Source organism: Ceratotherium simum, chromosome 32 (assembly GCF_057802395.1).
Source record: "Ceratotherium simum simum isolate JZ-2026a chromosome 32, ASM5780239v1, whole genome shotgun sequence".
Lineage (NCBI taxonomy): Eukaryota > Metazoa > Chordata > Mammalia > Perissodactyla > Rhinocerotidae > Ceratotherium > Ceratotherium simum.
Window position 1 is genome coordinate 15,717,922 of NC_141931.1, and position 24,631 is coordinate 15,742,552.

The following is a 24,631-nucleotide window of genomic DNA, read 5'->3' on the forward strand; positions in this document are numbered from 1 at the left end:
GGGACCTCTGGGACAACATCAAGTGCACTAACATCCGTGTTATAAGTGTTCCAGAAGGGGAAGAGTGAGACAAAGGGGCAGAGAATCTATTTGAATAAATAATAGCTGAAAGCTTCCCTGATCTAAGGAAGGAAACAGACATCCAGGTACGGGAAGCACAGAGAACGCCGAACAAGATAAACCCAAAGAGGCCTACACCAAGACACATCATAATTAAAACGTCCAGAATTAAAGATAAAGAGAGAATCCTAAAAGCCACAAGAGAAAGGCAAGTTACATACAAAGGAAACCCCATAAGGCTATCAGCTGACTTCTCAGCAGAAACCTTACAGGCTAGAAGAGAGTGGCATGATATATTTAAAGTGCTAAAATGAAAAAAACTACAGCCAGGAATACTCTACCCAGCAAGGTTATCATTCAAAATGGAAGAAGAGATAAAAAGTTTCATGGACAAGCAAAAATTAAAGGAGTTTGTCACCAAGAAACCAGTACTGCAAGAAATGCTAAAGGGATTTATGTAGAAGACCACAAATAGGAAAAATTATCTATTTCCATGATAAGAGGGTAATGGATACAAATGCAAAAAAAAAAGATGTTAGATATGATATCAAAAGCATAAAATTTGGGAGGAGGTGAGTTAAAGAGTAGAGGTTTCACACAGTGGTCAAACCAAAGAGACCATCAACTTAATATAGATTGATATATACGTAGGTTACTGTATATGAAACCCATGGTAATCACAAACCAGAAAATGATAATAAATACACAAAAACTAAGAGAAAGGAACCCAAACATAATATTAAAGAAAACCATCAAACCACAACAGAAGAGAGCAAGAGAAGAAGAAAGGAACAGAGAAGAACTACTAAAACACCGAGAAAAAAAAAGTTAAAAAATGGCAGTAAGTACATACTTATCAATAGCTACTTTAAACGTCAATGAACTAAATGCTCCAATTAAAAGGCATAGGGTGGCTGACTGGATAAAGAAACAAGACCCATATATATGCTGCATACAAGAGATACACTTCAGACCTAGAGACACTCACAAACTGAAAGTGAAGGAATGGAAAAAGATATTCCATGCAAATAACAATGAAGAGAAAGCTGGGGTAGCAATACTCCTATCAGACAAAACAGACTTTAAAACAAAAACTGTAACAAGAGACAAAGAAGGGCACATAAAGATCAAGGGAACAATCCAACAAGAGGATATAACACTTGTAAATACCTATGCACCCAAAGTAGGAGCACCTAAATATATAAAACAATTATTAACAGATATAAAAAGAGAAATAGACAGTAACACAATAATAGTAGGGGACTTTACCACTCCACTTACAACAACGGATAGATCATCCAAAAAGAAGATCAATAAGGAAAGATTGGCCTTAAACGACACACTGGAACAGATGGACCTAGTAGATATATACAGAACATTCCACCCAAAAACTGAAGAATACACATTCTTTTCAAATGCACATGGAACATTCTCCAGGATTGATCACAAATTAGGCCACAAAACAAGTCTCTGTAAATTTAAGAAGATTGAAATAACACCAAGCATCTTTTCTGACCACAACGGTATGAAACTAGAAATCAACTATAAGAAGAAAATCAGAAAATGCACAAATAAGTGGAGATTAAACAAAATGCTACTGAACAAAGATTGGGTCAACAAAGAAATCAAAGGAGAAATCAAAGAATATCTGGAGACAAATCAAAATGAAAATACGACATGCCAGAATTTATGGGATACAGCAACAGCAGTTCTAAGAGGGGAGTTTATAGCAATACACGTGTATCTCAACAAACAAGAAAAATCTCAAATAAACAATCTAACAGTGCACCTAAAGGAACTTGAAAAAGAAGAACAAAAGAAGCCCAAAATCAGTAGAAGAAGGGAAATAATGAAAATCAGAGCAGAAATAAATGAAATAGAGACTAAAAGATCATTGGAAAAAATTAATAAAACCAAGAGCTGGTTCTTTGAAAAGATAAAAAAAAGAATGACAAACCTTTAGCTAGACTTACCAAGAAAAAAAGAGAGAAGGTGCAAATAAGTAAAATCAGAAATGAAAAAGAAGAAATTACAACGGACCTCAGAAATACAAAAGATTATAAGAGAATACTATGAAAAGCTATATGCCAACAAATTGGACAATCTGGAAGAAATGGATAAATCCTTAGAATCATACAACCTTCCAAAACTGGATCAAGAAGAAATAGATAATTTGAATAGACCAATCATGAGTAAGGAGATTGAAACAGTAATCAAAAAACCTCCCCCAAAATAAAAGGCCAGGACCAGAGGGCTTCCCTGGTGAATTCTACCAAACATTCAAAGAAGACTTAATACCTATCCTTCTCAAACTCTTCCAAAAAATTGAGGAGCTAGGGGAAGCTCCCTAGCTCATTCTACAAAGGCGATATTACCCTGATACCAAAACCAGACAAGGACAACACAAAAAAAGTAAATTACAAGCCAATATCACTGATGAACATCGATGCAAAAATCCTCAACAAAATACCAGCAAATCGCATACAACAATACATTAAATAGATTATACACAATGATCAGGGGGGATTTATTCCAGGGATGCAGGAATGGTTCAACATTGGTAAATCAATCAACGTGATACCCCACATTAATAAAATGAAGAATAAAAATCACATGATCATCTCAATAGATGCAGGGAAAGCATTTGACAAGATACAGCATCCATTTATGATAAAAACTCTGAATAAAATGGGTATAGAAGGAAACTACCTCAACATAATAAAGGCCATATATGACAAACCCACAGCTAATATCATTCTCAAGGGTGAAAAACTGAAAGCTATCTCTCTAAGAACAGGAACCAGACAAGGATGCCCACTTTCACCATTCCTATTTAACATAGTACTGGAAGTCCTAGCCAGAGCAATCAGGCAAGAGAAAGAAATAAAAGGGATCCAAATTGGAAAGGAAGAAGTGAAACTCTCACTATTTGCAGATGACATGATTTTATATATAGAAAACCCAAAGGAATCCACTAAAAATCTTTTAGAAATAGTAAATGAATACAGTAAAGTTGCAGGATACAAAATCAACATACAAAAATCAGTTGAGTTTCTATACACTAACAATGATGCAGCAGAAAGAGAAATTAAGAATACAATCCCATTTACAATTGCAACAAAAAGAATAAAATACCTAGGAATAAACTTAACCAAAGAGGTGAAAGATCTGTACACTGAAAACTATAAAACATTGTTGAAAGAAATTGAAGAATACACAAAGAAATGGAAAGATATTTCGTGCTCTTGGATTGGAAGAATTAACATAGCTATGATGTCCATACTTCCTAGAGCAACTTATAGATTCAGTGCAATGCCTATCAAAGTTCCAACAACACTTTTCACAGAAATAGAAAAAAGAATCCTAAAATTCATATGGAATAACAAAAGACCCTGAATAGCTAAAGGAATCCTGAGAAAAAAGAACAAAGCTGGAGGTATCACACTCCCTGATTTCAAAATATACTACAAAGCTATAGCAACCAAAACAGCATGGTACTGGCACAAAAACAGACACACAGATCAATAGAATAGAATCAAAGCCCAGAACTAAACCCACACATCTATGGACAGCTAATTTTCGATAAAGGAGCCAAGAACATACAATGGGGAAAAGAAAGTCTCTTCAACAAATGGTGTTGGGAAAAATGGACAGCCACATGCAAAAAAATGAAAGTAGACCCTTACCTTACACCATACACAAAAATTAACTCCAAATGGATTCAAGACCTGAATGTAAGACCTGAAACCATGAAACTCCTAGAAGAAAACATAGGCAGTACACTCTTTGACCTCAGGTCTTAGCAACGTATTTTCAAGCACCATGTCTGACCGGGCAAGAGAAACAGTAGAAAAAATAAACAAATGGGACTACATGAAACTAAAAAGCTTCTGCACAGCAAAGGAAACCATCAACAAAAAATAATGTTTTCTTATTATCAGAATAGTTTTACTTTTTCCAACCTCACAAAGTTTTACATGTGTTTGCGAGGCACGCCCATCTATATTTTTCTATGTATGAGTCTAGCACATTTCCTCCCGGTTGGCCATCTCCATTATATTTAATGATGCAAGGTGAAACTCTACAGCTTTTCAGGGAGTAACTACTTCACCTGCCAAGATGAACAAGATTCACCTGCTGAAATGGTGGTAAAAAAAATCTATTTGAAAGGAAGGAATGTAAATTAATTCTGGACACCTGAAGAGCTTGAGATCACACCTTGGTATTCATTCAATTATGCTATTTTAACAATTTCTCAAAGAAAAAAAAATGTGTAGCCGCTTTGGAATTGCAGACAAATTAGATATTCTGAACTTTGCTTTATTTCCCTCTTAACATACAAGTAAAAAGTTGGAAAACACTTAAATTCCTACCTTTATCACAAAAGAACTAGTTCTAGAGAAAGTCAGGATTTGGGGTAAGCTTTACAGGTGTCTTTCCCAGCTTTGTCACCAAATTAGTGGAAAAAAACAGCAAGTTGCAGAGGACTGGGCAGTAAACTAGAAATTTTAACAACTTAATTTGTGCTTTCAAGAAATTGGTTTTTATGTGCTTAAATTTGCTTTTCCTAAAATTAGAATCATAGTATCGGCCTATCTTAGAAAGTAGTTTGGGGGATAAAATACAATTAATTTTAAGCTTAATTCCTAATATTCCTCTTTAGGCAGAGGCATTTTTATATTAGTGGGAAAGAGGACAAAATAATTCTTGGTCAGAAAACACCTAAAGTTTTGACAAGCTCCCTAACATCATAATGCTGCTATCTTTACTAACAATAACAATTGACATGTTACCACTGAGCTCCAAGTATGTGCCAGGTATTTTGCATATGTTGCCATTAGTCTTCACAAATACCCTCCACAGTAAGTGTAATTATCCCCAAAAGAGAAAAATGGAACTTTACCACTAAGCAACTTGCCTATGGTAAATTTTAGTAAATGGAACATCCAGGCTTTGAACTGATGCCAAAGCTTATATTTTGAAGCCTCCCTAAACCAGGGACTCTGTCTTATAATTAAAAAGACTCCATTACCTATACTTGCTCCTAACCATTATTTTCTATTTTAAATAATATGACCAATTTGACTGGTATATTGAATAAGCTCACTATATCTTAATAATCAAAGGACCTCCAAATTTCTATAAACAGGGATGCCTGATTTCATGACCAGATATTTCATCACTAACGTGTCACCTCTTAAAACACTGAAGTGCACTATACAAATAACGATGCCACTTAAATTTTCTCTATATGTAAATTAAATGTTTAGATCTCAGAGCTATGCTTGTTTAGACAATCATATAATGGATATATAATGAAAGGTATTTTTTCTTTATAAGCAAATATTATTTTCTCCCTTAAATGGATTTCCCAAAACATAAAAACAAGCATATTAACTATAGTATAATAAAGAAAAAATGTTGTACACTACCTAATGGTGAATCAATATGACAGGAAATGCCATTCACTCATATACCTAACTGGAAATCTGCTTCTGAATATGTTTTTCTTTTCTCAGCTCTGGCTACAGAGTTTTTAGGTTACTGCTATTGACAAATACTCCTCAAAGGAGTCTCTTCTGGTTTTTGACATAGTCTTAAGCACCTGTGACCTAGCTGTGACTATCTCCCTGGGCATCCAGGACTAGTTTCTTGGTCCTCTGTGAACTTTGCCACCTACTAGGCCACCTCCTAGCTCTTCTAGGTCAAGTGGTAGAGTGCAGAAATATGCAAGGTTTGAAATACATACTTGACCTCTAAAATGTGCTTAAAAGTTCCAAATTCTTGGTTGTGAACTTGGTCAAGGAACTCTTCCACCTCCCCCTCAAGGGTCCCCTCAATTCTTAGAGACACAATTCCCTGGAACACAAAATCTTCCATGGGTAGAGTGACCACACATTTGGATTGGCCCAGGATTGCACCAATTTATGCCTGTTGTCCTAGCATAGTAATTAATACCTCTCCTTTTTCCTCTCAAGTGTCCTTGTTTGGGCAATAAATTCAATATTGCCCTATCAGGGCAATAAATTATACATATACACTGATACACAAAGGAAGCAAGTCCATGCAAATAACAACTTTATTCACTGCAGATGGCCACTGAAGTAACCATCCTATTCCCCAACTAGGCAGTGGTGTGAAATGACTATAAGACCAATGAGTGTGGATATGGAAAGTACAACAGGACCCAAGCATCACCAACCCTTCGACAGACCCTTCACAACTGTGCCTGTGTCACTCAACTGCAAAGACGTGAAGAAGGTTTCAAGACAAAATAATTTTGGATTGAATAAATGTTGAGATTTGGCTTTAGCAGAAAAGTTCAAAGCATTTCTTTCATTACCTGGATGTCTTATCAGTTAAAATGTCAATCATTGCACTTTGCACAGAAAACTAAACACTACTGTCCTTTGAAAAATGAGAATTTTTAAAATCTATCACCATAAAGATATGTGAAAGCAAAATGATGCAATCACCTCTGTAAAAATCTTGGTGCATTGCTATTGTTACCCATGACCTCTGTTCCAGTACACTTCAAAGGACTTTTTTTAAAGCTAAGTATTCTAGAACTTAACTGCACTATAAAATATAAGTCAAATTCCAGCCACCAAAGTTGAAGTTCTTCCATTAATATTTCCCCTACACAATTCAAAAAGTTTAAGGTGGAGTTATAAATATTTGAAGAAAACCAGGAGGGCCAAACACATTCTGGCAACTAATAAATGCTTTATGATACCATATACATTAAATGCTGAATATTTCTAAAATCTAAAAAATCATCTACTCATATTACAAACAAAATGTATTCATTATAAACAGTGGTTTTGATTATTTGGTTGCTTTTATTTAAAGTTCTGTGATTATAGAACATTCACCATTTCTAATCAGAGCATGAGATATACCACTGTTCATAATTTTAGTGAAATTTCACTGAGTTCATCAGAGTAATATTTTTAAATTATGACAAAGCTTTCTCTTGCATATTTAATCACTGCAGCATATTGGCAGGAGGGAAAGAACTTCATGTGGCAGCTGAGGAAAATTCTGCAGGATCATGAAAATTAAAATATTTATGAATCCTCCAGTTCAGAAGTAAATCAGTTCTCTATTATATAAGAAAATGATATATATGGGAATGAATGGAGAACGTTCCATTCAATAGGCATATATTAGATTTTAATATGATTATATAAACATTTTGTTAATATTTATTGAGAAACCACAAAGATATTTTCTCCACTAAACATACATATTTATTTTTCTTGCCCTCAGGAGGTATTTCAGTATTCAGTAATTTTTTTCAAAATATGAAAGACATCCACAGACAGTATCACAGTAAAAATTAAATTGCATTGCATTGGATTCTTGGTTTTAACTTCTTTCACTTGAATATTGTACCAACTTCTCCTTTTAAGTTTCACAACTTATTTTAGCAATTTTAATGCTCTAAAAAGTCCTACAATTAAAAGAACTTTTCTCCCACAGAATTTTCCAAACTGCTTTGAACACAGATCTATCCATCCTTCCATTCTTTTTGGAACACACAGACAGTCATTTTCTATATGGAAATTTCTATATGGAAATTATATATATATTTTTTCAAAATTCTATTGTGGTAAAATATACATAGCATAAAGTTAACCTTTTTAACCATTTTTAAGTGTACAGTTTGGTGGCATTAAGTACTTTCACACTGTTGTACAACCATCACCATCATGCAACGCCAGAACTTTTTCATCTTCCCAAAGTAACTCCATACCCATTAAACACTGACTCTCCATTTTTCCTCGCCTTGGCCCCTGCCAACCACCATCCTACTTTCTGTATCTAAGAATTTGACTCCTTTAGGTAGCTTATATAAGTAGAATTATACAATATTTGTCCTTTTGTGACTGGCTTATTTCAGCTAGCATAATGTCATCAAGGTTCATCCATGTTGTAGCATGTGTCTGAAAATTAGGTACATTTTATATGTAAATTGTTCAGCTGGACAATGTACACCTTTAGATATGTTTGGCACATATTTTAATTATTTTATTAGAAATATTTAAAAAATATATTGCATATGTATTTTATTCTTATTTTATACAGTATTTATTTTATACAGTATTTATCTTTCTGTGACTGGCTTACTTCACGTAGCATAACGATTCCACTTATATGAGGTATCTAAAATACTCAAAATCATAGAAGCAGAGAATAGATCAGTGGTTACCAGGGCCTGGGGGACAGAGAAATGAGGACCTGTTGTTCAATGGGTATAACATTTCAGTTATGCAAGATGAATCAGTTCTAGAAATCTGTACAGCATAGTGCCTGCCGTCAATAATACCATACTGTGCATTTGTCAATTGTTTTGCAATACTTTTATTTAAAGGCTTTGTCAAAAACCCAGCCTTTCATGAAGTCTTTTGAGAAGGGAGAGGCAGAAAGAAGGGGCATGGAAACAAGCTCACTTGTCTGCTCCCCTAGCACACGTTGGGCAGGACCATTTATTAGATTCATTTAAATGATGTATTTGAAGCTGAAAGCGCTGTCCCAGGCTGGGCATTCGCCTTGCATCTCCCTCATAGATGGCGATCATGGAGCCTTTAGGGTCCACGTGGCTAAGTCTTACCAGGCAGGGGCATCTAGTCTGATTACAGCGTGGGCAGGGGTATCCTCCACTCAGCAAGGGTTATGAGACTTCCGACAAGTTCTGCAACAGGGCTTGAAGTGAACGTCGTCAGTGCCCGTACACTCCCCGCATAGGCACTTGCCCATCGGATGCTGAGCCCTTGCAGCGGTGACAGCCGTGTCTCTGCTCCAAGAAGCGGCCCGGGCCTCCCGGCGCGCGCCGGCGCCGCCTCCTCGCCGTCCACCTGCCGCTCGCAGCGCGCCCGCACCGCGGCCTGGGCCTTTGGGGGGCCTTCCTGGCCGACACCGCTCCCCCTCGGGGCCCCTGAGGTGGTGGCCCTCGCTCTCCCTCCGGCGCCCGGGCCTCTGCCCGCCGCCGCGGTCTCGGCCCCTGCCCGGAAGGCGGCGCGAGGCCCCGGGCGAGTGCCTGGCGGAGGGCGCGGGCGCCGCTCCGGGGCCGCCCTGCTCCGAGCCCCGCGGCGGCTGCGGGGTGCTGAGGCCGGCGGGGGGCCGGGGTCGCCGCCCCGCGCAGCACGGCCCCGAGATGTCGCGGAGCGGGGTCGCCTGCATGGAGGCTGGGGCTCGCCTGCGACAGGAGGGCCATAAACGGTACCCGCTGGTAGCTGTCGCAGTACTCGACGGCCGTCAGCTGCCCGGGGCCCGGGAAAGACGACGCGGCCGTCCCCCCCGGGGATGAGGAGGAGGAGGCAGCGGGAGGGCAGCCCCCGCCCGCGTGCCCTTGCCCTTGGCGGCCTGCGGGTAGAGGTACGTGAGCGCAGGGGGCGCACGCCGGCACGTGTAACCGTCCAGCACCTCGTACCCCCAGGGCAGCCGTAAGCACAGCCCCGCCAAGTTAGGAGGGTATATCTCATGTTGTGTACTTACTACAAAAAAAAAAGACGCGAGGAAAACTTTTGGAAGTGAAGGGTATGGTGATGGTTTCACAGGTGTATGCATATGTCCAAACTCATCAAATTGTATACATGAATTAGGTGTAGCTTTTCCTACATCAATTGCACCTTAATAAAACTGTTAAAAAAAGCTATCGTTTGTTCTTTTAGTAATGCTCTTAGGGATTAGTAAATACTGAGAGTTTTTGCTTCTATCGTGAAAGGTCTCTGACTAGTTTGCCTTTTCTTAAGTCTATTTTTTTAATATGCCATCTGTTTTCTCTCTCAGCTGTCTTTTCATTTCTGAAGCCTCTTGGGCACAGTGGTTCTCAACTTTAATATGCAGACGAATCACCTGCGACATTCTTAAATGCAACGTTTGGTTCTGAAAGACTGGGCTGTGGCCTGAGGTTCTGCGTTAACAAGGAGCTCCCAGGTAACACGGACGCTGCTGGTTCATGAGGTACACCACGGAAGCAGCACTCTAGCAAAACCCACGTCCCCTTTATAATGAACTGCTTTTGAAAAGGCACTGAGCTAGAGGCTCAGTCAAGTACATTTGTTAAAATAGTATCTAAAACTAAGAGGAATTTGGTAACGAAAGAACACCTGAGTGAGTGTGCCTTTTGGGGAAAACACGCTGACGATAGCATACCAATGGACAATATTCACAAGCTAATATTTACTAAGTCTCCAGAATATGGTATTCCTGGTGCTGTTCAAATTATATATATGATCTAAACCATCCTAGAGATTCATCCCAAAGTAGGATAAAAAGAAGATATAAAAGCATTTCTTCTTGTGTTTCATAAACCTGGAAATTCTACTTATAAAAAACTTTGTTTTGGGGCCTGCCAGCTGGCGCAAGTGGTTAAGTGGGCGCGCTCAGCGTCAGGGCCCAGGGTTCGCCGGTTCCGATCCCAGGCGAGCACTCACGCACCGCTTGTTAAGACATGCTGTGGCGGCGTCCCATATAATGTAGAGGAAGATGGGCACCAGTGTTAGCCCAGGGCTGGTCTTCCTCAGCAAAAGAGAGGAGGATTGGCATTGGATGTTAGCTCAGGGTTGGTCTTCCTCACAGAAAAAGAAAAAAAACAACTTTGTTTTACAAATTAAAATTTGTAAAATATAAATTTAAAAATATGTGTAAAATCTTTCAAAATGGTTTTAAATTTCAAAGGGAAGCCTCTCTTATTTTGTAATAATATACATATGCATGTGTATATATATGCATAAATATATTAAATACTTTGGTGCAGAGAATCTTGTAATGGTATATCAATTCTAAAAATTCAAGTGCTATATGAATAATTTCCTTGAAGCAAAAATGATTATACAAATATTTCTATGAAATACTCAGGTTGACATCAAAATATATAGATATACAGGGGCCGGCCAGGTGGCGAAGTGGCTAAGTTCACATGCTCCACTTCGGCAGCAGGGGGTTCACAGGTTAGGATTCCTGGCGAGCACCGACGCACCGCTCGTCAAGCCATGCTATGGCAGGCGTCCCACATATAAAGTAGAGGAAGATGGACACGGATGTTAGCCCAGGGCCAATCTTCCTCAGCAAAAAGAGGAGGATTGGCAACAGATGTTAGCTTGGGGCTAGTCTTCCTCACCAAAAATATATACCTATACATATATAGGTATATATACATCAAAATATATAAATATTTTGTAATATGGCTACATTTTTTGGTCATATGTCCTATATCAAGTTTATCTCAATTAAGTAAGCATGCTAGGTTTTCTTTGATCAAATGAGGTTACATTATTTGGAAAACTTAACAGACTAAGAAGTAAACACTATTTGTCGATAAGCACAAACATCTGTCCCTTCCCTGCATTCACACAAAGGAAATAGCAGAATGGTTTCAAGGTATACTCTACTGGGAAAATGCCAGATATTTAATCAATGAAACTTCAATAAAGGAAGAGAAATGGGAAAATATGTCCAAAATCAAATGCTAAAATATCTACTAATACTTCAATTCGATTAAGAAAATCAATTAAAAGGAGAGCATAAAGAACCCTTTACTATAGGAAAAAAAGGGAGAAAAGAAGGGTTTCAAGATGTACAATCGAATAGACAGGAAATGTATTTACTTTCATTTATTGAAATTGAGATTAAGGCCAATTGTTAGACAGGTGAATTTCTCCAAAAGAAATGAACCAAATTGTCTGTAAAAAATTTAAATAGAGCACAGAAAGGAATCTCACACTTATATTAGAGAAAATGTACTGTTCTCATGTGTGTGTGTGTTTTTTTTTTTTTGAATGATAAAAGACAGCACCGAAAAACTTTATCCAAATCATATTGGTAAGTAGATTATTTTGTTTAATTCTAGTGTTTAAAGGTAGGTGTTTGAGGAATTAATGGAACTGCTATTTACAAACAAACAGGTAGAGGATTTCTCCCTTGCTTTCCCATCTCCTCTTTCTTACATCCCTCTCCATTGCTCTTAATAAAAGCCTTACTCACCCATCGACAGAAGCATATTGTATAAAGAGCTTTCCATTAAAAAGATGGCATTTATCTTGTTGCAATATTTTTCTCTTGCTCAACCAAATACCTCACTAAAATAAAACACTGCAGCAAAATAAATGTCAAATTTTTAATAATTAAAAAAACCGACTCTTTTGCACTATAGGAATTGGATTCATTTAGTTGGAATTCATCATTTCTAAAGAGACATAGTATCTTAGTTGCTAAGTTACCTCATCTGAGAACCATCATGTGGGTTGTAAATTAAATTATATTTCCTTTTAAATATGACTAGGCTTGCATAGTAATGGGATTTCTTGTCATTACTCCTATCAAAGACTCTCCATACAAGGCCTAAAAGGCAGGTGTTGGGTCTTTTCTGCCCAGTCAGGAAGACCAACTGTAAGAGGCTGCCATGCAGCCCTCTTCCTCTTTACCCCCCTCCTCACAGCTTTCTACATAATTGGTCAGAATGGAAAAAACCCTATATTTAATAAATGTTAGCAATTCGTAATATGTCTCCAAAGGGAAAAGTACAAAGAGACTCCCACCCATTTTCCTCTTTAACACACATTTACACTCACACACACACACTACTAATCACAACTATTCATTTATTGAACAAACAGAGAGGTTTTGCAGTGTTAGCAACAAGCACCAAAACATTAAATTACCCTAGAGACTCCCACAACGAACCGTGCTAATAGCTTCAGAATGAGAATGCACATTTATTTTATTTCATACATATTCACTTGACCTTGCTCAAAACAAAGACTATTTTAAATCCAACCACAGTCACAAATGTGTGCATGTGAAAGAGTAAACCGTTAATTGACTTACAGCAGGTCACCGGGTCTTCATCGCTCTCATCAGAGCAGTCCTGCCGAGAGTCACAGACCGATTCTTGGGCGATGCACTGGCCGCTGACACAGGTGAATTCATCTGCGGAGCAAAGCTTTCTGGATGGGGCCTGTGCACAGGCATAGACCCAGAGCTGATCGAGCCCAATAAATCCTTCCTGGCTCAAAATAGCCCCTTCAAAAATAATCTTTAGGAAAAAAAATGAACAATTTATGAGTTTATAATCTCTTTTAAAAGAGAAAAAAGAAGGATAATAGAGATTAAATAATTATTGAGAAAAATGCCTGTCTAAAGAGCAAGTTTTATCAGTTAATTAAAAGTTTCTATTTGAGAAGCCTGACCCACATGGGTAAGACTGATGGGCACATTAAATCTTTCCCTGGGGCCTCTGAGAAACCACCCAAGATCAGATGAGATGCAGTATCCCACATAACCATCAACAATGTCCCTGACAGCAAACATGTTACTTGATCATTGTCTTCACAGCTCTCTTTCTTTAATATTCAAGAAAAAGAATAAGTATTGTCATTACTTATACAAGAGCTATAACTGCATCTGGTTTTTTAACTATTGAAAGTAGTATTGGAATGCATGAAAGGAAACAGCAAGCAAATAGTAAGGGACACAATAGAAGAATAGAAAATTTAAAAGAATAAATATAAAAATCTATTAATATTCATAGAAGAAGAGTTTCTCCAATAATCAAAGAAGTGCTGCTTAAATGAAATAAATCTCATTTGCTCCAATCAAATTGATAGCTTTTCTAAAGGTCTACAATATTAACAAGTGAAACAACCACATTCTACTCGTCAAAAAGTCTCTTCCAGCTTAAAGTTTCTGAATAGATTTTCTTCTTTGTAAAAACACGAGGGATATATATTTGTTTGTTAAGAATTACTTCAGATCAAGTTTCAGTTTGCAGATATATTTAACAATTTAGTCTAGAAAATAATATTAAATTTAAATCATATCTAATAACAAGACAACTTTGTAAGCTACTGTACACTTTCTCCATAATGAATATTATAGTAAAAACATGTAAAAATTATTAGACCTACAGCTGTATGTTTTCATAGCAGCAAAAGATCAGATATGCAGAAATGATATCAGTTTGGGTTTCAAAAACTGATAATTTAAACTTAGATCTCAAAAGTCTGCCATTATCGAAAAGTTAATTAATGTGCACTTGGAAACCTAGAATAACTCCCAAATTATTTTCTTTATATTTTACTTTGTTTTATCTTTGAGTTAAATAACAAAACTTATATTCAGTTTATGTAAAAAGTACGAAATTCCAATCATGTCGTACCTCTTTCAGAAATAAAGAGAGATATCAGCTTAGAAAAATTAAAATAGTGTCAAAATGTTAACTCAATAGGCAATCATGTAAACCTCAGCTTTGCTGAGATTGCTACCAAAATGCTGTGGTTCAGAAATTCCAACATCGGCAGTAAACGGGATTCTAAAAATTTGTACGGTTACAGTTCAGTATCATTGGGGTTCTCCCTTTTAACACCTAGAAAAATGTGTGAGTGTGGTATTAGCATAAAGGAATGAAATTGGTTTCAAAAGCCACACAAACAATCAGTCTCAAATTTTACACTCACACTCCAATATAAATATATTTATACACTCTATATACAAAACAAAATGAATGAAATTTTAAATAAAGTACTGCACTTCAAAAATAAAATTCTAATTAGCAATTAATAATACCAGCTATTTAAATGTTGATCCCACTGTCATTTCTATCTTTCAATATTGCCATTGTATTGTATTAGAAAAGAAGGAAGTAACCGGCAAAGATTTAATATGAAAGTAAAAAAATGTTATCAGATATAGATTTTCTGCACAATCTCAACTCTCTATACAACACAAAATCCCAAGTTAATTTTTTTAAGAGACAGCATTCCCACTGAACATATGTATATTTCAGATGTGTTTCTGTATAGGTAGAGTTATCCATGTGTTATAAAGATGTGAACTACTGCATTCAAAACATTTGCATATACTCTACTGATTTTCAATGCTACTTTATTATTTATCTGCTTCTTAATGTAATTTGCTTCCCTGGTTGCACTGTATGGTGCTGAGGGGTGCTAGGCAGGCAGCCCATGGAGAATGAGGAAGCTTTAAACAAGAGTGTCACGCTCCGGCTCCTTTGCTCAGGGGAAATTTGGCCTGAGAAGGGCTAGGTACAATGAAAACAAGTAGGTAATTGCTCTCCCTAAATATACAAGTCTACATCCCTAATTTAAATGCTAATTTAAGCTTAGGAACAGGTGATAAATTCACTACTGCAAAGCTAAAAATTAAAACTTATGATAAAAAATTTTGTTTTTCCCTTTTATACCTTAAATGTCTTCAGTCTTTCTGGTATTAACACGTCTGCTTTCACCCATTTTCTGTGAGTTGATGTGTTGTATGTCCAAAATATTTCTTCTTCCTTTGATTCAAAGAAAAAGACATTCCTCATTCCCCAAATTCTACTCTCATACTTACGTATGTACTCTCTTAATTACATTTTAGTAGAGTTTACCCTACCTATATGATATGAAGTACTAGGGAATCTAAAGTATTGGTGAAAACCTATATAACATCTTTTAAAGGAAAAAGAAGAAAATGGGGGTGGAGATGAATAGCTAGAGCACAGAGGATTTTTAGGGCAGTGAAAATACTCTGTATGATACTATAATGGTGGACACGTCATTATATGTGTCCAAACCCACAGAAAGTACAACACCAAGAGGGAACCCTAATTTAAACTATGGACTTTGGGTGATAATGATGATTCAATGTAGGTTCATCAGTTGTAACAAATGTACCACTCTGGTGGGTGATGTTGATCGTGGGGGAGGCTGCTCATGTGTGGGACACAGGGATAGACTGGGAAATCTCTGTGCCTTCCTCTTAATTTTGCTGTGAACCTAAAACTTCCCTATAAAAATAAAGTATTTTTAAAATAACAAAGAAATAAAGCATGTCTATATTAGTAAAGCTTCTTATTTATTTATTTTTTTGGGTGAGGAAGGTTAGCCCTGAGCTAACATGTGTGCCCATCTTCTTCCATTTTGTATATGGGACGCTGCCACAGCATGGCTTGCCTAGGTGCTAGGTGCATGCCTGGGATCTGAACCTGCGAACCCTGGGCTGCCGAAGCAGAGCACAAGAACTTAACCACTACACCACCGGGCTGGCCCCTAAAGATGCCTATTTTTTATGATGGAGAGTAATGACAGAACAAAAATTTGAATGGAATCTTAAATAAATTACTGTACTTCAAATGAAATTCTAAATAGCAATTCATAACACCAGCTATTTAAATGTTGATACCACTGACATCACTACATTTTGCAATATTGCCATGATATTAGAAAAGAAAGAAATGACAGGCAAACACTTAATATGAAAGCAAAAAAAAGATTATCAGATACATTTTTCTGCACAATCTCAACTTACATATTTTTTTCTATGGGAGAATTCATTCCAAGTTCCAAACAACCAAACAATACAGTTATTTTCTGGAGATTATATTTCTTTTTGACTCTCTTGTCATTCTGTCAAAGACCTTTTTATGTTTTCCAGAGTACACTATGTCATGCATCTCTCTAATGGTCATTTTCCAGGTTGCAAAGTGCATGCAAAATTATGTTACTATATGCCATGAGGTAAGACGCTAAGTAAAAGTCTATAATGTACTCCAAATTTTTGCCTACAGAATTGAGCTTTATGATTTATGACTATGCTTTCATGCTTTGAAATAATCCCATTTTTCTTCAGATTTTTATCAAACATTCAAGTTAATTTAACATTTGCCTGGTAAAGATAGACCAGATTGTTCATAATACTTACCCACAGGATACATTGATTTTTCATGTACCAATATAGTGAAAATGCAGAGGATGGCATCCGTACCTCTCAGGTTGAACTCTGAGACGGTCTCTGAGCCCTCCTTCTACTGTGAGATAGAAACTGCACCAGAAGGTGACATCCATTTGCAATTCAAATGACACATGGCACTCATACTTTTTCAGACTCTCCTTATTAAGCATTTATTTCCTCACTCAGCTTCACTTTTTTCATTCATACCCAAGATTTTCTAAAAATGAATCTATTTTCAATCTAGTCCTTTAATCTCTGTTTTCTACTCCAAATTACCAAGTCTTAAATATTCAGAAGATAGTCTAAACCCACTAAAATGCACTTCATTTCATTACTTATTCATATCAACCGTTAAGACTTCCACAAGACAGTGAAACGCACATGTTAGACATATTTTCAGCTGATAGCTTCCAGGTCACATCAGGATGAACTGGAGTTATAAAAAGTTGAGACATACAACTAATTTTTCTTTCAATAATTTACTGTGCAACTTCCTTTATTTAGCAACAAAACACTTAATCCTCCACAGATGCTTTTAGTGACACTGCTTGGCAAGTTGCATTCATCATGTCTCCTCACTTTCATTTTATGAGAATAATTTAGAGCATTGCGCTCTTTTTTCACAATGACTAATTGATTCCCCTCTGTTCCACCTGAAGAAGAATGCATTTACATTTTTTTGAAAAATGAGCCGAACTCTTTCTAAACTTAAATGGCTTTCCATATACTAAGTTAATGTTATATTGTGTATGAAATCCAGATTTCTCTACTACATTTTCCTGTCTGACAATACAAGCAATGAAAAAGAAAAAGAATTTATCCCGACCAAATGAAATCAGCTTTCATTTTATTTCTGTCCTTGCTCTGAGACTCTTATCTGGTTACTTTCAACAGGTGTCAATGTAAAAAAGAAACCCTCAGCTCAGAAAAGCCTTTTAAGTGATGTTCTATTTTCTATTATCTTAAAATCAATCAATCAATCAATCAAAATTCTAAAAGTGTATTTGCTCCCCCAGACCAGGATCAAGAACGCCACTTTACCTTTCAAGAAAAATGTTTATCACTAGATCTTTTGGATATCTCAGCTTATCCTTCCCTTTTCCAGTGAAGAAATCAAAGGTACCAAATGCGAGGTTTTTTTGTTTGCTTGTTTTGTTTTAACTACTTTGGATTACATGTGGGGATAGGACCATGTACTTTGGTAAAGACTTTCCTTCAAAGACAGCTTGTGGTGGCTTTAAAAACTGCATCATACAGGAAAAGATACTTTCTAAGACATTCTCTTTCCTGCCCCAACTATGCATTCTTCCTATTTGATAGTGGGAATTTAGAAAATATGTAAAAGGTACCCCACTATCCTTGGCTCACTGACATGGAAACTCTCCTCAGGATAAAAGATAGAATTGCTGCTATAATTATTACCTTACAGATGATGGACACAGACCTAATCCCAAGAATAATAAATGACACAAACTAGAACTGCTACTTTTTATATAACAATGTGCCTCTATCCTGTGATATGGCCCAAGTTCTAACGTTCTCTAAAAATAAAGAAAACGCCCCTTAGCGTTCCCACGAGATAATTCTTGGTTTACTTGCACATATTCTAATGATTGTTTTCTTTATCTATTCATGGAAGATGTAAATTATCATTTTCATCAAGAGCTAATTTTTTAAATGATAAAAGTCCTTTTTCAGTTTGTGATAAAATATCAAGGTGTGACTTAAGTGTACTTTGATGCAGATTTTCGCATTGGTGACCAACATGTATTGGTTGGTCATGTATAGATGCACGTGTTACATGTATAGCAGAGTGTCAGAAGAGATGAGATACTGTCTTGCAGAATACTGGATAAACTAATGAGTCAAATATTAGTCAACACTCTCTGTGATGTACACCCATTTGGTTCGGACTAGTACACTAGATCAGTTCTCCATGATTAACTTCTTCTTTTCTTATAATGTGGGAGATGGAATCTTGATAACTCTATTCTTATTATACAATATGGTATCTGAAGCCAATTTGTTTCACTGTTTTCTTGTACAGTCCCAAAGCCACCAGAGGAATGATATTTCTCATTTTCAGTAATTCATAATTCCATTCTACATATATTAAAACTTAAAATCCATCACTGATGCTCAGGGCAGATTAAATAATCCTCAGAATTAGAAGATATATGATACAAATTTTTACTTAAATTTAGGATAAGAGCTCATTCAACATTTAATGAATATTAATTAATTACCTTCCACATGAAAACCACTATCTTAGGATCATATATTTTTTAAGCATCTTGAAGTATAATATAAATGCAAAAAAATTTTCTAGAATTTTTTTCACTATGTCTTTTTTGAAGAAGGAAATTGGAAATTATCAAAGGTTGCAAACTGCATGGAGGCTCATTGGGCTTAGTATACATGGCACAGGTGACAGTAACTGCAAGATTAATGAAACATGAATGGTACGACCCATCTGGATAAAGTTTAATCTCTTTTTCTTTTTTTTGGTAAAATTTCCCCCATATATCTGGAAAGTCTGGAATACTACAGAAAGGGCAGGGAGATGTTTTAACCCCTCCACCCACCCCACACCTTACGAAATTGAATGAAATATATCAAAAAGATTCTAGAGCAGTGGGCTGCCAAATACTGCTACAAAAATGTCACAAAAACATAACCTAGTTACAGAATGCTAGAAATTACATCTCATCCACGTAACAAAAGAAAATGTACTAGGCCATCTAATGGGAATCCTCATCCAACCTTATGCCTTAGAACTCTGTGAATATTCTGGAAAAGAAGAGGTAGCAGAAAGAAGACTAGACATGATGAAAATAACACAAAAAGAAAAGGAGAAGTGATGTGATAGAACCAGGAAGAAAAAGAGAGCATTTCTCTTGAATTTTCAAATATATTGGTAATAAGTATTCTGATACTTGAGGATTAATTATGGTGGCACTTCAAACATCAGCGGAAAATAGAGCAGAAGAAAATGCTATTGACAGGTGGTTAGTGGCACTTGATAAGTACAGATGATAAACTTTTGTTGAAAAATGAATCTGGCATATGTCATGTGGAAATTTCAACTGGATTTATTCAAAGCATCCTGAGCCAAAGGAAACTGACGAGGATGCTTTTACTGTCTTCCTTTTCCCAGTGTCAGAATTCCTGCAATTATTGTCAAATGTTTCCCATTTCTGGAATGACTGCTGTTTATCCCTGTGATTTCTTTGCTCCTATCTATAAATAAATTCTTCTTCTCAATAGAAATTCTCAAAGTGTCTCAGGTATTTCCCACCTGTTGAGGATTGTTTTCAGCTAAAATTAGGTGAAAACAGCATAATTTGTTTTATTCACTAGCATTACAACTACAACCTTCACTCTACCCCCTATGCCATTTTTTTTTCACTCAAAAGACTCATTTGTCTGTATTTAATCAGGAATTACCAATCTTTAAATTTGTATCTACTTGTACCAGAATAAGTAATTTCCTTCCATCATATTTATAGCCTTAATGATATATAGATCTAAAATCCAAAACCGATCACATCAGAACTTCAATACACAGCTAACAATACAGAATCCCAGATATCTCATTTTATTAGACCTATAGCTTCTTTAATATACTTCCATGGATTTTAACAATTTTATGAAATAATATTGTGCAAATTATCACATTAACTTTTGTACATGACAGTATGTCCTAAACCAGCTTCTTAATACTTCTTCTTAAAGATATAACAAAGTCAAGTTAAAGAATACTTAAAGCCTACACACAACTGAGAAATATAAACACAAGTTGCCAAGAATAGAAATTTCATTTCTTCAATGAATTTGAAATAAATGCAAGTTTCTTCTCACCTTATTATTATACAGTCCTACTCGCAGAATGCTGTTTTCCATGGAGTAATAGAACTGAAGATGGCAGCTCGTGCCCAAGCAGTGACACACAGAGCTATTTAGATAAGACTTGCTGTCTAAATGGTTAAGAGCAGAAGCATGCTGAGCCCCTAACCATATATAGTGACCTGAAAAATAAAGGAAAAGGAAGCAATTTAGAAAAAAATTAGCTGCTTTCTGTTTGAATAGAATTATTGTATTTCTGGAGTTTTCAAAACCAGGCTTGAGACATAAATATTTTTATGTTTATTTTTAGTTTTCCGGGCCAGCCCCATGGCTTAGCGGTTAAGTGCGTGTGCTCCGCTACTGGCGGCCCGGGTTCAGATCCCGGGCGCGCACCGACACACCGCGTCTCTGGCCATGCTGAGGCCGCGTCCCATATACAGCAACTAGAAGGATGTGCAACTATGACATACAACTATCTACGGTGGCTTTGGGGAAAAAAAAGGAGGAGGATTGGCAATAGATGTTAGCTCAGAGCCAGTCTTCCTCAGCAAAAAAAAAAAGAGGAGGATTAGCATAGATGTTAGCTCAGGGCTGATCTTCCTCACAACAAATAAATAAATAAACACTACTTTAAAAAAAAATACAATGTTTTAAAATGATTACATCAACTACAAATTATGGGTTTACATTTCCATATGTGATTTCTGAAATGCATCAAAATCTGTTCCTAATTCCTGAAATCACAGTTTCATAATAGTCCCAATATGAAAATTCAATACTCTTATAAAAAGAAATCTACTGATATAAAAATCTCTATGCCACCAAATTCTTATTTTCTTTTAAATGTCACAATGCAATCTTTCTTTAACCAAGAATTCCTCATCTTTCTTCCCAGAATTCTTTTCCCTTTTGATTATTTTCTTTACTTTTCACAGAAAACCCTTTATAACTTAAGGGAGTATAATTTAAACTGCCTTCTTTATAACCAAACTACATAGAAGTATCAGATACCTCCAGTCCTATTAAACTACACCTAGGGATTGTGTAATGCGTAAAAATATTGTCAATCAATGTGTCCCATCTGACTCTTAAAACCAATTTGAATTGTTCTTAAACTTAAATAACGTAGACAATGCAGACATACAAAGATATCTCTATGATTTTACTACTTTAGTTGTCAAAAATAAAGTCTTTCCAATGTTTTATTTCTTTGTAAGTTAGTAAATATTCCTGCAGCTTCTAAAAACTTTGAATTTAAATTAAGTGAAACTCTTATTTACTAGAAATGATACACTTTAATCAAAACAGCACAGTAAGTTAATACTTTGCCTCTGACCCATACTCAAGAAAATGATAAATAAAATGAAAACACATTTTTACAAAAGCAGAGACAGATCAAAAGCAAAATAAAACATCTCAAAAACTGAGGAAAGAACAGATATGCCACGTGATGAGCAGGGCTGAAACCACAGAACTTTGGGACTTTGGGACTAGAAGCAGGCTAGGGTAGCTTGAATTTTGACTCTTTTAAATGTTGCAAAAAGCTGAAGGAACCGAGTCAAATCTCAATGAAGTCAAAGACTAGGCCTGGGGAACCCTGCTCATAAACTGAGGTAAGAAATATACAGACCCTCACTGCCTTGGGCTATGGCTAAATGAAAGGACATGCAAAACTCCAAGCATTATCACGAAGTACGAAACCCTACACTAGTATCACTACTCAGATAAGGTCTTGGGGAGCAAAGTAACACTATGACAAAAGTGCTGAAGAAGGAGGTGGGAACAAAGAAAAAGAACGGGAAAGAATGGAGAGGGGTGGAGAAAGAAACAAATCTCATTAAGAAAGAGCCTGCAAATTTTCTGGTTTTTGGACTAGGATTTAAGGAGCTTGGAAGTTGTTACTCCTGTCTACTCAACAAGAAAAAATACGAACAAACTGAAAATCAACAACTCTTCTTAGATCCATGAGAAAAGTGAGATTATGGTGCAAACCACTGCCCCGCAAATGGGTGATTATCTGGATACAGATAATCACAACTTACTAGAGCAGAAACCCAGGAGCACAAACTTCTATGTAGCCAGTACCAGGGTAGAAAAACCTAACCATGATTGAGGCATTGCTGGAGGCATAATGTGGAGAAGTTTGAGAGTTGAACGCTCCAGGGGAGCCCCACCTTAGGGAGGATCCCACACTTTTGTGAGTTTTACTTCCAGGAGCCCTCCCAGGTTCTCCCAGTGAAAATCAGAGAATAATACCCTTGTGCCTGCAGCTGGGGGAGAGGAAAAGTGGTCATTTTGAAATACACTTGGGTTCCTCTCTTATTCTTAACAAGGCTTCCACTCAAGAAAAACTATTTCACCACTGCCTAACTGACTGGCATTTGACCAGAGCCTAACTGACCGAGGAGAAGTGAAATATCACCTCTAGTAGGCCCTAGTCTTCCACATAGGAAAATACCCAGATCCAGCCCCTCTAGCCTTCCTGTCTCACCCAAGGTCAGGGGTGAGCACTTGTGAAGGTCATGGAGCAGAGGTACAATCTCACTAAAAGACTGAGATCTATTCATAGGAGTATAGAAGCTTCATCTCCCCTCACAACTTACCACCACAACAAAAGGCGTCCTGTATAATAAACAAGGGGACATTACTGAAAGAACTGCGTCTCAGATCTTATTTAGGAAGACATCTCTAGGGAAACCCAAAGATAACAGGTAAGACAGAAACAAGGACACCAGATGAAATTTTAGCCTCAGACATCTATGGCTACAGCAAACAGTAAACAGAACCTAAACCTTAGCTGGATAAACATAAAACTCACACTATAGGCATGTTTAACTTAATTCCTTTTACACGGTACATCAAACCTGGCATTCAACAAAAAATTAGAAGGCATAGTAAAAGACGAAAAACATAGTTTTAAGAGAAAGAGCAAGCATCACAGCCAGACCCAGATATGGCAGGGATGCTGGAAAATTAGACTGGGAATTGAAAACAACCATGATTAACAAGTTAACAGCTCTAATGGAAAAAGTAGAAAACATGCAAAAAAGACAATGTAGGCAGAGATGGCAATTATAAAAAAGAATCAAAAGAAATGCTACAGATAAATAAAACACTGTAACAGAAATGAAGATTGCCTTCAATGGTGTAATTAGTAGACTTGATATGGCTGAGGAATGAATCTCTAAGCTTGAGAATATATCAATAGAAATTTCTGAAACTGAACAGCAAAATGGAAAAAAAAACAGTGAAAAAAAAGGAATAGAGTATCCAAGAACTGTTGGACAACTACAAAAGGCGTAACATACACATAATGGGAACATAAGAAGGAAAAGACAGAGAAGCAGTAATTGAAGCAGCAATGACTGAGAATTTTTCCCAAATTAATGTCAGACTTCAAACCACAGATCTAGGAAGCTCAGAAAACACCCAGCAGGATAAATGTCCAAAAAACTACACCTAAGCATATCATATTCAAACTGCATAAGATCAAGGACAAAGAGAAAATCTTGAAAGAAGCCAGAGGAAGAAAACATCTTACATACAGAGAACAGCGACAAGAATTACGTTGGACATCTATTTAGAAACCGTGCAAGCAAGAAGAGCATGGAGTAAAATATTTAAAGTGTTGAAAAAAAAAAACAACCTAGCATTCTATATCCAGTAAAATTATCCTTCAAAAATGAAGGAGAAATAAAGATTTTCTCAGACAAATAAAAATTGAGGGAATTTGTTGCCAATAGACCTGCTCTGCAAGTAATATTAAATTCTTCAGAGAGAAGAAAAATGATATAGGTCAGAAACTCAGATCTACATAAAGAAAGGAAGAATATTAGATAAGGAATAAATGAAGGTAAAATAAAATCTTTTATTTTTAATTTTCTTAATTCATCTAAAAGATAACAGTTTGTTCAAAATAGTAATAGCCACCGTGTATTTGATGATTATAGTTTATGTATAAATGAAATGAATGACAAAAATGACACAA

The 24,631-nt window shown here is 36.4% G+C and overlaps 1 protein-coding gene across 6 annotated transcripts in view; it reads right to left on the reverse strand.

Annotated features, from left to right (window-relative positions):
* MALRD1 (MAM and LDL receptor class A domain containing 1) overlaps positions 1-24,631 on the reverse strand; it is an 846,741-nt gene that overhangs the window by 607,108 nt on the left and 215,002 nt on the right. For all 6 annotated transcript variants that reach the window (XM_087420773.1, XM_087420775.1, XM_087420776.1 and 3 more), the window contains 3 exons: positions 20,659-20,825; positions 15,269-15,361; positions 12,895-13,102 (listed from right to left, as the gene is read on the reverse strand). In XM_087420773.1, the coding sequence (XP_087276899.1) occupies positions 12,895-13,102; positions 15,269-15,361; positions 20,659-20,825 (468 nt within the window). The remainder of the gene's footprint in view (positions 1-12,894; positions 13,103-15,268; positions 15,362-20,658; positions 20,826-24,631) is intronic.